The sequence below is a fragment of the Anomaloglossus baeobatrachus genome, chromosome 6 (assembly GCF_048569485.1).
Source record: "Anomaloglossus baeobatrachus isolate aAnoBae1 chromosome 6, aAnoBae1.hap1, whole genome shotgun sequence".
Lineage (NCBI taxonomy): Eukaryota > Metazoa > Chordata > Amphibia > Anura > Aromobatidae > Anomaloglossus > Anomaloglossus baeobatrachus.
The window spans coordinates 226,939,016-226,955,308 of record NC_134358.1 but is presented as its reverse complement, the minus strand read 5'-3'; the positions used below and the strand labels follow the sequence as shown (position 1 = coordinate 226,955,308).

At 41.4% G+C, this 16,293-nt stretch overlaps 1 protein-coding gene across 6 annotated transcripts in view; it reads right to left on the bottom strand.

Annotated features, from left to right (window-relative positions):
* The window catches only part of KIF13A (kinesin family member 13A), a 337,055-nt gene that overhangs the window by 222,014 nt on the left and 98,748 nt on the right, over positions 1-16,293 (bottom strand). For all 6 annotated transcript variants that reach the window (XM_075314713.1, XM_075314715.1, XM_075314714.1 and 3 more), the window contains exon 3: positions 3,827-3,839. In XM_075314713.1, coding sequence (XP_075170828.1) covers positions 3,827-3,839 — 13 coding nt within the window. The remainder of the gene's footprint in view (positions 1-3,826; positions 3,840-16,293) is intronic.

The window sequence follows — 16,293 nt, the reverse complement described above, 5'->3', positions numbered from 1 at the left end:
AGTCCTGTAATGATTAGGGTCCTGCTGTTTAAACAAACCTAGAAAATAAACAAAAGATTGAACTGAGACAAAACAGGCATGCCTGAACTTTGTGTGTTAATCCTTGCAGTATGCGGGCTTCACCTTACATAACAAAAACCTGTTGATATATTTCCTTTAAGGAGCATAGAATAAATGGTCAAAAACTGAAAAATTTTAGATGGCCCCTCTATATTCTATTGCACTTTTATGGTCAACTACTAGGATAAACCTTCCTACTCCATTGCAAGGTCCTCTGTCCTTTACCCAAAATATTTGGATACTAATTAGTAAAGCCTTCCCCTTAATCTCCTCTAAATCTCCCCCTTTTCACACCACTGTTACAAGACAGCCTGACAGTGAACATGACAAAGCCACAGTTACGAGCCCATCATGTTTTAGTATGCAGATATAGAGGATCTATTGACTAGGAGTATGTTGCCCTTTCAAACATCATGGAGCGGTTTAAAATCCCTGGTAATGCCCATTTCTCATATATGCAAATTCGACATTTGGCACTAGTCTACTTAACAGACAACATTTTCGATGCACACTCCAGCTGTACGTCTGTACAAGCAAACTTTCAATGGGCGTCATCGCATACATACAGTATAACATCTCGGGAGACCTATATAGACCACTAGGAGGGGGTAGAGAGCATGGCATCCTCTTCCTCTCCAGATCCACACCCTCAGCATTAATTTACTAACTAAGTGGGTGATGTATTTGGACAGGGAAATATGTCGGCCTCTATAGCTGGTTATTTGGTTGATAGATTCTAAATCCTCTCTATTTATAACACAGAAAGAGAATCAGTATAAAATATTAATGTGTCGGTGCCATACGCCAGATGTCTTACATAGATTTTCCCCTTTGTGTCTGACCAGTGTTGGAGGTGCCTTGGGGCGGTTGGAACATTAGCACATATCTTTTGGGACTGTACGATAATTTCTCCTTTTTGATTATATTGCAAGCTTTAGATGTGGTTACCCCCAGAAATACTTTTTTGTAAGATGTGCCTCCCCAATCCATGGGAAAATATTTGGCCAGAACGCTCCTTTATATATTAACAACTAAATGCCTTATTGCCTCCTACTGGAAGCGAACTACTGCTCCCGCAATTAAAGGGCTGAAGATAAAGAAGGAGACGAGACTGATGAAGAATCTCACTGTGTGCATTAATTACCAGCTTAGAGGTAGAATAAGGACCAACATCAGCTCAAGGTATATACAGTACATATATGATTAGTATATGTATATACAGTGCTGGCCAAAAAGTATTGGCACCCCTGCAATTCTGTCAGATAATACTCAGTTTCTTCTTGAAAATGATTGCAATCACAAATTCTTTGGTATTATTATCTTCATTTATTTTGCTTGCAATGAAAAAAAACACAAAAGAGAATGAAACAAAAATCAAATCATTGATCATTTCACACAAAACTCCAAAAACGGGCCAGACAAAAGTATTGGCACCCTTAACCTAATACTTTGTTGCGCATCCTTTAGCCAAAATAACTGCGAACAACCGCTTCCGGTAACCATCAATGAGTTTCTTACAATGCTCTGCTGGAATTTTAGACCATTCTTCTTTGGCAAACTGCTCCAGGTCCCTGAGATCTGAAGGGTGCCTTCTCCAAACTGCCATTTTGAGATCTCTCCACAGTTGTTCTATGGGATTCAGGTCTGGACTCATCGCTGGCCACTTTAGTAGTCTCAGGTGCTTTCTCTCAAACCATTTTCTAGTGCTTTTTGAAGTGTGTTTTGGGTCATTGTCCTGCTGGAAGACCCATGACCTCTGAGGGAGATCCAGCTTTCTCACACTGGGCCCTACATTATGCTGCAAAACTTGTTGGTAGTCTTCAGACTTCATAATGCCATGTACACGATCAAGCAGTCCAGTGCCAGAGGCAGCAAAGCCACCCCAAAATATCAGAGAACCTCCGCCATGTTTGACTGTAGGGACCGTGTTCTTTTCTTTGAATGCCTCTTTTTTTTTTTCCTGTAAACTCTATGTTGATGGCTTTTCCCAAAAAGCTCTACTTTTGTCTCATCTGACCAGAGAACATTTTTCCAAAACGTTTTAGGCTTTCTCAGGTAAGTTTTGACTTTTTTATGTCTCGGGGTAAGAAGTGGGGTCTTCCTGGGTATCCTACCATACAGTCCCTTTTCATTCAGACGCCGACGGATAGTACGGATTGACACTGTTGTACCCTCGGACTGCAGGGCAGCTTGAACTTGTTTGGATGTTAGTCGAGGTTCTTTATCCACCATCCGCACAATCTTGCGTTGAAATCTCTCATCAATTTTTCTTTTCCTTCCACATCTAGGGAGGTTAGCCACAGTGCCATGGGCTTTAAACTTCTTGATGACACTGCGCACCGCAGACAGAGGAACTTTCAGGTCTTTGGAGATGGACTTGTAGACTTGAGATTGCTCATGCTTCCTTACAATTTGGATTCTCAAGTCCTCAGACAGTTCTTTGGTCTTCTTTCTTTTCTCCATGCTCAATGTGGTACACACAAGGACACAGGACAGAGGTTGAGTCAACCCTAATCCATGTCAACTGGCTGCAAATGTGATTTAGTTATTGCCAACGGTAAGTTACAGGTGCTGTTAATTACACAAATTAGAGAAGCATCACATGATTTTTCAAACAGTGCCAATACTTTTATCCACCCCCTTTTTTATGTTTGGTGTGGAATTATATCCAATTTGGCTTTTTGACATATATTTGTTGGGGTTTTTTTTTCATTGAAAACAAATTAAATGAAGATAATAATACCAAGGAATTTTTGATTGCAATCATTTTCAGGAAGAAACTGAGTATTCTCTGACAGAATTGCAAGGGTGCCAATACTTTTGGCCAGCACTGTACCTTGAGCTGATCTTTGTCCTCTACTTGTCCCGTTTTCTTCTTTCCTTAAGGCCCCGTTACACGCAACGACATCACTAATGAGATATCGCTGGGGTCACGAAATTCATGACGCACATCCGGCGTCGTTAGCGACAGCGTTGCGTGTGACACCTACGAGTGACCGCTAATGTTCCGAAAAGCGGCAAAAATCGTTGATTGTTGACACGTCGTTCCTTTCCCAAATATCGTTGCTCGTTCTGGACGCAGGTTGTTTGTCGTTGCTGAGGCAGCACACATCGCTATGTGTGACACCCCGGGAACGACGAACAACAGTATTCCTGCATCCTCCGGCAACGAGGTGGGAGTGACGTTAATGCAGCTGCTCTCCGCCCCTCTGCTTCTATTGGCGGGCCGCTGTGTAACGTCGCTGTGACGCCGCATGAACCTCCCCCTTAGAAAAAGAATTTGTTCGCCGGCCACAGCGACGTCGTTAGGAAGGTATGTGCGTGTGACACGTACTAATGATATTGTTTGCCACGGGCAGCGATTTGCCCGTGACGCACACACAACAGGGGACGGGTGCGATCGCTAGAGACATCGCTAGCGATGTCGAAGCGTGTAAAGCGGCCTTTAGACCTTCTCATTGTCTTAAACCTACCCTTATGCTTTTCTCCTTTTCCTTTGACTGATTATTGAAAATGTCCCATACATGATGGTATTGGAGCTATTGTGCCTTGTATAATAGATTGTTCTCAGTCAGATGACTTCAGACTGTCTATTGTCTGTCTTTAATAATAATGTTGTTATTTCTTCTCTTTGCGCTTTTTGTCTGAGCGCTTTTTGTGTTGTTAAAATTCCTAAAAAATAACCAGTTAAAGAAAAAAAAAAAAAGAAAACATACCTACACCTAGAATAAAAATATAATAAAAAAACAGTTGGTAAAATCCTTACTTTTGGTGGTTTTCTGCAGAGAGCAATAATTCCAGAGAACAAAGAAGATTGGATGGATCATCAGAAACATGAAAGAGAAAAGAAGAAATGCAAAATTAGTGACTAGTTGAAATAATAGTTAGGACGCAGAAAACTTTGTAAACTTTAGGAGGCAGTTGCATTACTTCATGAGCCAATATAGGTTTCTTATAGGCTAGGCAAGAGAACAACAAAAACTACCAAAATCTTAGGTGAAAAACTTGTTCAGACCTGACTAATAGCCAAACTAATGATACACAAATATAAAGAATATACTATTTTGCAGCACTTGATTTTATAGTAAAAGAAAAAAAAAAAATAATAATAATAATAATAATAATAATAAATAATTTGGATTTATGTCTATTATGGTCATGACCTCAATCACCCTGTATCGAATCACCAAAATGACATTCGTTGGCAGATTTCAGTGCGATTCTACAACAATCAGGAGTCTGTATTCAGAAGAAAAAGCAGTTGGTAAAGTTAAGGGGCAAGATAATTGTGAACGTGTCTTGTTAAAAAAAAGTTGTTTCACCATTATCTTGCCATTTAAAGGGAATGTCAGCAGATTTTAGCAATCACATCTGAGAGCAGCATAATGTAGAAAAAAAGACTCTGAATCCAATGATCTATCACTTAGATTTCTGGGTGCAGCTGTTCTGACACAATCAGAATTTTTAGATTTAGCCATGTAGCAGCGCTAAGAAAGCTGCCCCCGCCCACACCAGGCTCTGAATGTACAAGGTCTATAGACAGTGAAAGAGTCACAAGAGAGGGAGTGTCAGATTACCAAGCACAAGGCAATATAGTCACAGTAAAAAAAAAAAAAAGCAGTCTCGGATAATGGCAACAAAAGCGCAATTTTTTTTTTATTTTTATTTTATTTTTTTTTTTACAACCTTCAGATTTTTATTTGATTACTTAGATAAAAGTAAAACTATACATGTTTGGTATCTACAAACTTGTACTGACCTGGGGAATCACACTACCGGGTCAGTTTTACCATGTAGTGAACATGGTAAAATAAAAGCCCCCAAAACAATTGTGCAATTGCACTTTTTTTTTTTTTTGCAATTTCACGACACTAGGATTTTTTATTACGTTTAATAGTTCAATATGGGGCTAAATGAATGGAGTTGTTCAAAAGTACAACTTTTTAAACAAAAAACAAGCCCTCATTTGGCTATGTTGATGGAAAAAATAAAAAAAAGATACAGCTCTTGGAAAAAGGTGAGGAAAAAAATCCCTAAAAACAGAAAATCACCCTGGGGTGAAGGGGTTAAAGACATCATAGATAGTATTTTGGAGAGTGAATATAGAAAAGCAACATCTTAATAAAATTTATCCAAAATTACAAAATTATCCCATTTTCAAATCTTATACCATTAGAACAGAAAAGTAAAAGCAATTTAAAACTGTTTTTAACATTCAGAAAGTCGCTTCTTAAATCAAAAAAGTGAGCAACAAAAAGGCCGGTTTCACATATCCACAGAGGATTTTATCATATAACTACTCAGCCTGACCAAAGTTAAAGGGCTATTCCCATATCCAAGATCCCATCCCAATATGTAGTAGGTGTAATAATAATATTAGCAAATACCTCCAGTTATATATGTAGTATAGTCTCCTGATTAGTTGTGTTGCTTACCTCATTTGCAGGGCATTGCACTAGCTTAGGTATCCATGGTTACAACAACCAGCAACTATCACTATATGAGTGGTCGAAACCAAGGATACTCAAGCTGCTGTATTGCCCTGCACATGAGGTAAGTGTCATAGCTAATCAAGAGAACTATGATACATTTCTAAAATTAGAGGCGTTTGCTAATCATTACACCTACTACATATTGGGAAAGGATCTTGGGAGATGGAATACCTCTTTAAGTTCTCCACAGGTATATGAAGCAGTTAGGACTGGTCTGGAGACGCAACGGCTAAGTTTGGTCTTCTGAGCCAAGCGCTGTCCATGTAACCTGGCCTTAGACTGAAAAGCAGAAAAGGCACATCAGGTCAAACCCCTTCATTAACCCAACCTGGCACAAGGTGGCGAGGGGGCAGCTTGGTTTTTATGGGGTATCAATGGTTCGCACATATTGGGGAACATACAGTACAGACCAAAAGTTTGGACACACATTCTCATCTCTAGATCAACTGTTAAGAGGAGACTTTGTGCAGCAGGCCTTCATGGTAAAATAGCTGCTAGGAAACCACTGCTAAGGACAGGCAACAAGCAGAAGAGACTTGTTTGGGCTAAAGAACACAAGGAATGGACATTAGACCAGTGGAAATCTGTGCTTTGGTCTGATGAGTCCAAATTTGAGATCTTTGGATCCAACCACCATGTCTTTGTAGAAAAGGTGAATGGATGGACTCTACATGCCTGGTTCCCACCATGAAGCATGGAGGAGGAGGTGTGATGGTGTGAGGGTGCTTTGCTGGTGACACTGTTGGGGATTTATTCAAAATTTAAGGCATACAGAACCAGCATGGCTACCACAACATCTTGCAGTGGCATGCTATTCCATCCGGTTTGTGTTTAGTTGTACCATCATTTATTTTTCAACAGGACAATGACCCCAAACACACCTCCAGGCTGTGTATTGGCTATTTGACTAAGAAAGAGAGTGATGGGGTGCTACGCCAGATGACCTGGCCTCCACTCCTTCAAGACTGTTGGAAGACCATTTCCGGTGACTACCTCATGAAGCTCATCAAGAGAATGCCAAGAATGTGCAAAGCAGTAATCAAAGCAAAAGGTGGCTACTTTGAAGAACCTAGAATATAAGACATATTTTCAGTTGCTTCACAGTTTTTTAAGTATTTAATTCCACATGTTTTAATTCGTAGTTTTGATGCCTTCAATGTGAATCTACAATTTTTAGAGTCATGAAAATAAAGAAAACTCTTTGAATGAGAAGGTGTGTCCAAACTTTTGGTCTGTACTGTATGTCCCGGACTCTTTTGCATTATGCCGTGAAAAAGCAGGATATGATGACCCACCTTATCTATTTAGTATACCTTTATACTTTTTCAATTCCCTAATGTTAGATGATATGTACAGAAAGAGATAAAAAGCCCCATTGTGCAATTATTGATTTGCCTCTCTCCTCTAGCATATTTAATTCTCCTGGCAAAAAAAAAAGACGTAAACTAAGCGTGCCCGCCAAGAGGGATTCAGCCATTGATCAGCATTTCAAGTACATTAAAGATGCCTGTAGCTTGTGATCTTGATTTAATTAGGCATTTGGGGAGTGGCAGCCATGACATGCAGAAATCAGACAGGCATGCAATGTTCTGCTTTGCCTTTCAAATAAGCTAGTCTTTGCCAGACAATGATTTTCTTAAAGTTTACATTAGGCTTACAGACTTTCTGTATGATGATGTAAAAGAAAAGGCTATATAAACGCAAGAGTATAAGTGATAAATGGAGGCAACTAGAAACAGACGGGAAGACATTGCCGAGGCCCACCAGAGTGATAAATTTAAACTTCTCGAGTATTAAACTGCATTAACCGCAAACATATATTTATTTTATATTGCAGCCATTGGAGATTGCACCTGTTCACACTTTGCTATGCTACGAAATGCTGGTCAGTTTTTTGCAGTATACTATTGAGGTGGTGACTTCAACTATCAGTCCAAGGCATCATTCTGATATCAGTGATTTTTAGACCGGTGTTCAGTTTTTTTACATCAGTGTTTGTCAGAGGGTCAGTTTTTACCATCAGTATTTCATCAGCGATTTTCAGGTATGGAAAAATAAATGAAATTACAAAACTTCTAATATCCACTAAAATATTTAGATGGCACACGGATGACAACATGTGCCATTTCCGACTTTCACAAACCCACTATTTTGATTTTAGAGTTGGATCAAAAACCAACGTGTCTGTGGTTTTTTGCATGTTCAAAATTGCCTCTTCACATATATACTTTCCTAGAGGAAAATTGCAAAGTGTTTAAGTCTCCTCATACTAGCATTTCACTCTCCACAAGGAGAAACCTTACCCTGTCACAGGGTGTAAGGCCTCTTTCACACGTTCGTGAAAAACCATGCACGTTTTTCACGGACGTGTCAGAGGTGCGTTTTGCCCTCCGTGAGCCATTTTTAAGGGCTACGTGTGTTCTCTGTGTGTTATCCATGATAACACACGAAGAACGGGAACTTTCTACTCACCTGTCCCTGGCGTCGCTGTCTGTGGTGCTTAACTTCGGTCTCCGGACCTGCCGGCTCCACACTGCTGCTGCTTCCGGCCGCAGTGAAGTGAATATTCAATGAGCATAATGAGCGGCGGTTGGCAGCAAGTGACAGTAGCGGCAGAGACGGCTGGAGAAGGTGAGTAATGTTTTGGGTTTTTTTCTCCAAGACACATGTCTTCTCTCCGGTGCGTGTCACACGGAACACATCCGTGTGGTCCGTTTGCAGTACGTGTGACACGTTTGTGTTCCGTGTGACCCCCGTGATGCCGGAGAGAAAACGGACATGTCGGCGTGAGAGACACACGGACACACGTAAGTACAGAACGGAGAAACGTTTCGTGCGCAAATACTTACGTGTGTCCAAAACCATAGGAATACCTAGGTCTACGTGTGTACATGTCTCCGGTACGTGAGAAAACTGCCAAACACGTACTGGAGGCACATACGTGTGAAAGAGGCCTAACAGAGTATGTAATAATGAGACATGTTTCCCTAGGCTGGCCCTCAGACTAGAGTCCTTGCGCTGTCCCTTATCTCAGAGGTAGATTTGATGGTGTGAGCCCAATTCCTGTCTGAGCCCTAATCTTACTCCCCCCCCTCTCCCACACCCTCGGGGCGGGCCGGAAAACACAAAGAGAAAACCCCACAAAACGACACTGACAAGAGACAATGGGAACTCATACACACAGCACTCAAAACACAAAAAAAAGACAAAAAGAAAGATTGGTATCCGCTCACCTGTAGCCAAAGGAGGGGTCACCGTATCCAGGACTCGTGCAAGGGAAAGGGTATACTGGCAATCCAGATTGTAGACAGAGGGTAATCCAGCAACAAAGTCCAAGGGATATTAAAATCCAAAAATTTTATTAAATCAAATTAAAATCCATATAAAAAAGGTCCAAACAGGGTATAAACAACTGTCATAGAGGATGCATTTCGAACCCAATGGCTCTTAGTCAGTCTCAGACTAAGACCAAGACTGACTAAGAGCCATTAGGTTCGAAATGCATCCTCTCTGACAGTTGTTTATACCCTGTTTGGACCTTTTTTTATATGGATTTTAATTTGATTTAATAAAATTTTGGGATTTTAATATCCCTTGGACTTTGTTGCTGGATTACCCTCTGTCTACAAAAAAAGACAGTATGTGTACTGGGAAATAATGGAAAGGGGGGGGGGGAGTAACGCACAACAGGGGAACGCTCACACCACTCAGAAGGGCAACACGGATCACCATAGATGGGAAAAATCACTAAAACCGGGAATCGCTGAAGCTATATCATTGGCACATACAGGAAGGAAGCCATGCTTTCAATAGTGAGGAGACAACTACAGAAGGCAATTAGCAACATGAGCTCTTAGATATTGCTCACCAGTCTTCAGGAATTAACGCTGAAGACCAGTGAACCTGAATCAGCCAATGCCTGGCTCAAACTGAACAATATAGAAGCATCAATTTGCTTGTCAGGCTGTGTGGTGTGACAGAGTCCGACAACACCATGCCTGCAGGTGTGTGCAAAGCTGAACATCACATGACATACCCCATAAGATCCTGAGGGTTTTTTGTAGGCACGCTGTCCACGTAACACAAAAGAAAAACACAGACACGTGAATAGCTCCATGGACTTTAATGGGATGTGCATTCTATCTGTGAAAATAACAGGTACAACTAGTTAGCGGTTTATGGATGTCTGAGTGAGGCCTTATATGTAAGGCTATGGTCACACTGAGTTTTACCCACACGTCAGTGATTCAGTCTAAAGCCCTGAAAAGCAGGGGGGGAAAAGAAAACAAAAAAAAAAAAACGCAAATGGGACCAATGACTTTAGTAAAGTAGACGGAGCCACTTAAAGCTCAGACTTTATTTTTCGGCAGTGTCTGCCTGTTTGAGGTAGACCCAAAAACCTGGTTGAGTGGGCTTTTGTTTTGTGCCTGCCTCATAAAGGCGGCCAATGCCGAAAATAAGAACACAAAGTGGCTCAGTCTGCTTCATTAAAGTCATTGGCCCTGTTAACAGATGCACCTTCATCTTGTTTTCCAGGGTTTTAGACAGACATGCAAGCAAAATTTACATCAGTTTGTACTCTATCAATGTCCTGCAGTAGAAGGGTTTCTAAGTGAAGGAAACCAAATAACATGGGTTTGTGCCCTTACTGATTTGCACTGCACGTGTCCTCTACTTTCAGAAACGTCTGGTTGTCATTGAACTATAACGAGTAGGAAAAATCCTTAGCATTTACTGCAACTATCTTATTTCCAAACATCACCCTCCGACATTGCATAAGGTCAGTCAATTCCAGTGTTTGCACTTGTAGCTAGAACATGGAAAACATGGTTGTGAGAGGCAATAATCAGAGAAGTGGATTTTTCAAGCACTATCTAAGCAGTGCTGCGCAGAGCCGATTATTCTGTGGGCTGGGACAGTGAAGAATGTTTTACTCAAAGTTTTAACTATTTAAGCTTTATCACATGCAAGAACTTTAACCTTTACTCACTAGCCCACTGTCTGAGTCGAACAAGTAGGTAAAAGTAGAAGACAAGACACTAGAGAAATAGAGAAACTTCCTTCCTCATTCTATATATAGACACACGATATTTCCCATTGTAATTGCACATTAAACATTCTTTCAGACTCTCTAATGATTAATTACTGCAATGGCTTGTTTGCTAGGCAAAGCTCAAAACAGTTCGGTGGAGACCTAGAGACAATATGAATAGCAGCAGAGGACATTACTCAATTTAGGGCATGTGACGCTAGTCACTAATGACAAGTCATGATACAGAGTAGTCAAGCGTTCCGAGGTTAGAAACCAGGAGAGCACGTCAAGGATTAGGAGATAAACAAAGGCGTAGTCAGGTCACGGTCCAAAGTCAGAATACCTGGTGAGTAGCAAATCTAAACAAATTGATAGTCAGAACAAGGTTCAAGGTCAGGCAGGAATAGATCAAACAGACAAGAGCACAGGAATACAGACTAAACAGCACCACTTGAACAGAATGCTACAACTGGCAGAGTTCTCGGAAAAACTGCTCAACTAAGTAGCTGGGCAATCACCAAAACAGGGAATGCCTGAATAACCCAGCACCTCCCAGAATCAAATTGGACGATTGAACTGTCACTCATTAAACTGACAGTTCAGCACACTCCAAATCCATAGTTACAGAAACAGTCTCTCATTGCGTCCTAGAAGCACTGAGGTGATAGGAGGAATCGTGACAGTACTCTCTTTTCTAGGAGGGGCCACCGATCCCCCAGGTTTCACAGAAAGCTACAATGGAAGGACCTAGCCAAACGATTGACTTTCACAGAACGAGTCCATATCCCTTCCAATAAAAAATATTGAAGGGAATTCTGGACATTTCAAGAATCCATGATCCTCTGCACCTCATACTCTAAATCCCCATCAATAGAAATAGGAGAAAGCGGGAACGAGTTAGACAATGCTAAAAGAACAAATTATTTTAACAGTGATTGTGAAAAGTTAGAGAAACTAAAAACTGAGGAAATATAAAGGCAACCAGATTGACCACCTTCAGAAACTTGTATGGGCCAATGAATTTAGAACCCAACTTTGTTGATGCACCATCAGCTTAATATTTTTGGAAGGTAACCAAAACGTATCTCCTAACTTGAAAATGGGACCTATCAAACGCTTCCTATTGTCTCTCTTATACGTGTAAAACAACTAAGTTAAAAAGTGCACTTTTCTTTTGGTCACACCAAAAGTACACTAAGGCGGGCTTTGCACGCTGCGACATTGCAAGCCGATGCTGCGATGCCGAGCGCGATAGTCCCCACCCCCGTCGCAGCTGCGATATCCTTGTGATAGCTGCCGTAGCGAACATTATCGCTACGGCAGCTTCACATGGACTCACCCGTCCTGGGACGTCGCTCTGGCCGGCGACCCGCCTCCTTATTAAGGGGGCGGGTCGTACGGCGTACGGCGTCACTGCGACGTCACACGGCAGGCGGCCAATAGGAGCGGAGGGGCGGAGATGAGTGGGATGTAAACATCCCGCCCACCTCCTTCCTTCCGCATATCCTACGGAAGCCGCGGTGACGCCGGTAGGAGATGTTCCTCGCTCCTGCGACTTCACACACAGCGATGTGTGCTGCCGCAGGAGCGAAGAACAACATCGGATCGTCGCGTCAGCGTAATTATGGATTACGCCGACGCTGCACCGATGATACGATTACGACGATTTTGCGCTCGTTAATTGTATCATCTAGGCTTTATACACTACGATGTCGCATGCGATGCTGGATGTGCGTCACTTTCAATTTGACCCCACCGACATCGCACCTGCGATGTTGTAGTGTGCAAAGCCCGCCTAAGGGTGCACCAAGCACCCATGCTTGGTTTGAATTTTTTTTTTTAACTATATATTTATTCAAATTTTTCAATAACATAACACTGGCATAAGCGAATTCAGCATTGTAAATTCAATTCAAAAACATTACATTGTCATGTTTGATCATCCCAAATTCCATACCAGTTTTTAAAATCAATAACCGTAACATGGCAAGATAAAGCAAAGGAAAGCAGCGACCCCTTAACCCGTCATTCTTATCATTCCCCCCATTGAACCCTTGTGAACATGGTAATGACATACAATAAAGAAGTCCCACTCAAATCGGTTATTTCCCCCTCTCCTTTTAGTCAGCTTTCGGCCTTTCCTCCCCCACCCCCAAGCCATCCAATGTATCCTTCAATTTTTCAGTATGATACCAAACTGTGTCTTTGAAAGGTGACATAATCCTGACTATCTCCTCCCGAGTACAATAGGCCGGTATGAATTTCTTCCATTTGTTAAAGTGCTGTCGTATTCTATCCGCCCTCCTTTCTGCATCCAATCCTTCTATTTCAAGAAGATGCATGAGCTGACCCAAGATCTCTTCAATCGTGGGGACCCTAGACTCCAACCAATTTTTTAGTATCGCTCTCTTGGCTGCCAGAAGTATCACATGTATAAGTCTGGGTGGGTTAGTCACCTTCCCTTTGGTATCGTTCCCCTCCTCCCAATGGTGAAAAATAGCGAACCCAGGTGAGAGCCGAACTTCAAGACCCCACACCTTTTGTATACAACTTTTGATCTGTGACCATAATGGACTCAAATGGGGGCAGGACCACAACCCGTGAAGGAGATCAGTTCCACTACTCTTACACTTAGGGCAAAATGTAAGCCTGTCTGGCTTTGTTGCTGATGGAGGGAGATTAAAACCATAAATTGCCTTGTGCATAATTCTAAATTGGGTTTCTCGCCAATTCTCATTTAAAATTGATTTACGAAGAGAATTCCACCCTCCCCTAATTTTTACCCCCATAGACGGGTCCTCAAATTGTTTTTCCCAAGATTTAAATAAACCTTCCGGGTGCTGTCCTGTTAATAGATCACGCATGGCTCCATAAAGAAAAGAGATAGATGATGAAGTTATTGAGTTCTTTACCAGACAATCAAAAGAGTTAAATACTACCTCCTAGGTCACATCATGCAACTGAGTCATAATACTATATATATCTCATTTGGTCATATTGGATTACTTGGTTAGGCCCCAAGCCATACTGCGCTATAATTTCGTCTCTACTCAACCATCTAGGCTCTGAGGTGTGCAAGAGATGAGCAACAGTCCTTATACCCCTCACCTTCCACTCTTCAAACAGCTTATTGCTTGTCCCCTGCACAAACTCTGGATTCCCCCATATAGGCAAGTATTTGGATATTTTATGGGGCAGTTTGTAATTTTTCCTCAACGCCTTCCACGCTGCAATCGTGTCTTTAAATAAGGAAGAGTGCTTGATTTTCACTGGGAGATTAGCCTGCCTAGTATGAAGCAATGCCACCAGATCCCAAGGTTGTGCATAGTCTCTCTCAAGCTCCAACACTGAATAATGCCTAGAGCCTTTAATCCAATCCAATATATATCTAGTCAAACAGGCTATATTGTAACCCCGAATGTTCGGTAAACTCAGACCTCCATGAACCTTAGATGCCATCAGCTTCTTAAGCCCTATACGAGGGCTGAACAGTTATTTTAATATCAATATCTTATATTTAGAAAAGAACATTTTCTTAAATATTTTACTTTATCTACTAGTTTGGATAGAGACAAAATACTGATATCTACATAATTTGTGAAGCCTGGATGAGAAGACAACGTAAAAGGGATAAGTGACAGATAGAGTATTTTTGATAATTACATTGGGCTGCCATAACTAAGTGATGTGTAGTCATTATGGGGACAATCCATAAGCATTAAACTGAAAAGAAACAATAAAACAATGCCATAATCAATATTACATATACTATTTGACCATTTCTGTGATCATGTGTGGAAACACAAAATGATGTGAACAAGCTGCAGTGCCCATAGTTTGTCACAATCCTCTCCCAATCCATTGTAAAAGTCCGGAAGGCAAGTGTTGCAAGGTGATGTTCACCAATCAGATGCAGATAGTTTATGCCATTAATGAGAAGTTAAGGAAGATGGTAATTGGGCATGGCAGGGCTTCCATTCACTTGGGACTGTAGATTTAAATTACAACTGATTACAATGCCACATTCATGTCTAAAGGGAAAGGTCATCTCAGCAGGACTAGGATGCACAATTATGTCCATATAGGAGATAAAAATTATAAAGTGAGAAGGAATTAGATTTGCACCAAAAATAGAAAATACTGAGAATGCAGGTTTCACATGAAGAATACTTTCAAAATTATTTCATGTTAAATTATTTATTTTTATTAATTAGCAAAATGTAAAGTGAATGAACAAAATAGAAATCTAAATCGAACCAATATTATTCTTCTAGGTGTACTTGCAGTTTTTATTTTCTAAGGAACTTGGCAGGGACGTTATGCCAAACATCTTGGAGAACTAAGAACAGATCTGTAGACAGAGGCTTGCATAAATCCTTGTATCTTCAAATAATCCCACACAAACTCGATGATGTGGAGATCAGAGCTCTGATGAGACTGTATCATCACTTCCAGGGCAACTTGTTGTTCTTTACACTGAAGATAGTTCTTAAAAGGGGTTGTCCACTTTACGCCCCGCATCCAAATCACCGCAGGCTTCTCTCTACATGCCTTCGGATGAAATGAGTTAATCAATTGGAAGTCACGCTATGGCTGCCAGTCACTTCCTTTTAGTTTCTCATTTGGTCTGAAGGTGTGGAGAGAAGCCACGATGTGAGCCACGAACCGTGGTTACCAACAGCACTTAACAGGAAGTGAGTACAGGGTCTTTTATTTTAACTAGGGGAAACAAGTAGAATCAAAAGGGGTTGACCTAGTAGTGGACAACCCCTTTAATGACATAGGCTGTATGTTTGGGGCACATTTCCTGTTGCAGAATAAATTTGGAGTCAATCAGATACCTCTCTCATGGTATTGCATGATAGATCATTATCTACCTGTATTTCTCAGCACTCAACATCATTAATCCTGACAAAACCCCACATCCATTTGCTAAAATGCAGCCCCAAACCTGCAAGAAACCTCCTCCATTCTTGACTGTTGCCTGCAAACACTCATTGTACAGTTCTTTAGATCTTTGGTTAACAATCAGCCTTCAGTGACAGACGAATGTTTCAATTTTTGACTCTGTAGTCTAGAACACCTATGGCCATTTTCCACCAACCCAGATTCTATGTTCTCCAGCATAGATCGCTTGGTTTTCTTTCCATCACAAAAAGTTTGTTTTTTTGACAATTCTTTCAAGAACATAAATTCTAGCCAGACTTCTCCGATGTAAATGGTGTTGTTCGGTCATTCTGGTTGCTGACAGTTTTGGGCTTATAGCACTGCTGGATTCCTTTTGGAAAGGAGACATGATGTGTCTTTCATCTGCTGCACTAAATTCCCTAGTCAACCATTGTGTCAACATTGCCTATTTCTTTGTGCTTCTTCAAAAGCCCTTGAACAGCACATCTTGAAATGCCAGTTTGCTTTGCAATCTTTTCTTGGGAGAGACTTTAGGTACCGTCACACATAACGAGATCGCTAGCGAGATCGCTGCTGAGTCACGGTTTCTGTGTGGCAGTAGCGATCCCGTTAGCGATCTCGTTATGTGTGACACCTACCAGCGATCAGGTCCTGCTGTGAGATCGCTAGTCATTGCAGAATGGTCCAGGCCATTTTCTTCAAAGGCGATGTCCTGCTGGGCAGGACACATCGCTGTGTTTGACACTGTGTGACAGGGTCACAGTGACTGCTGAGATCGTTATACAGGTCGCTACTGCTGTT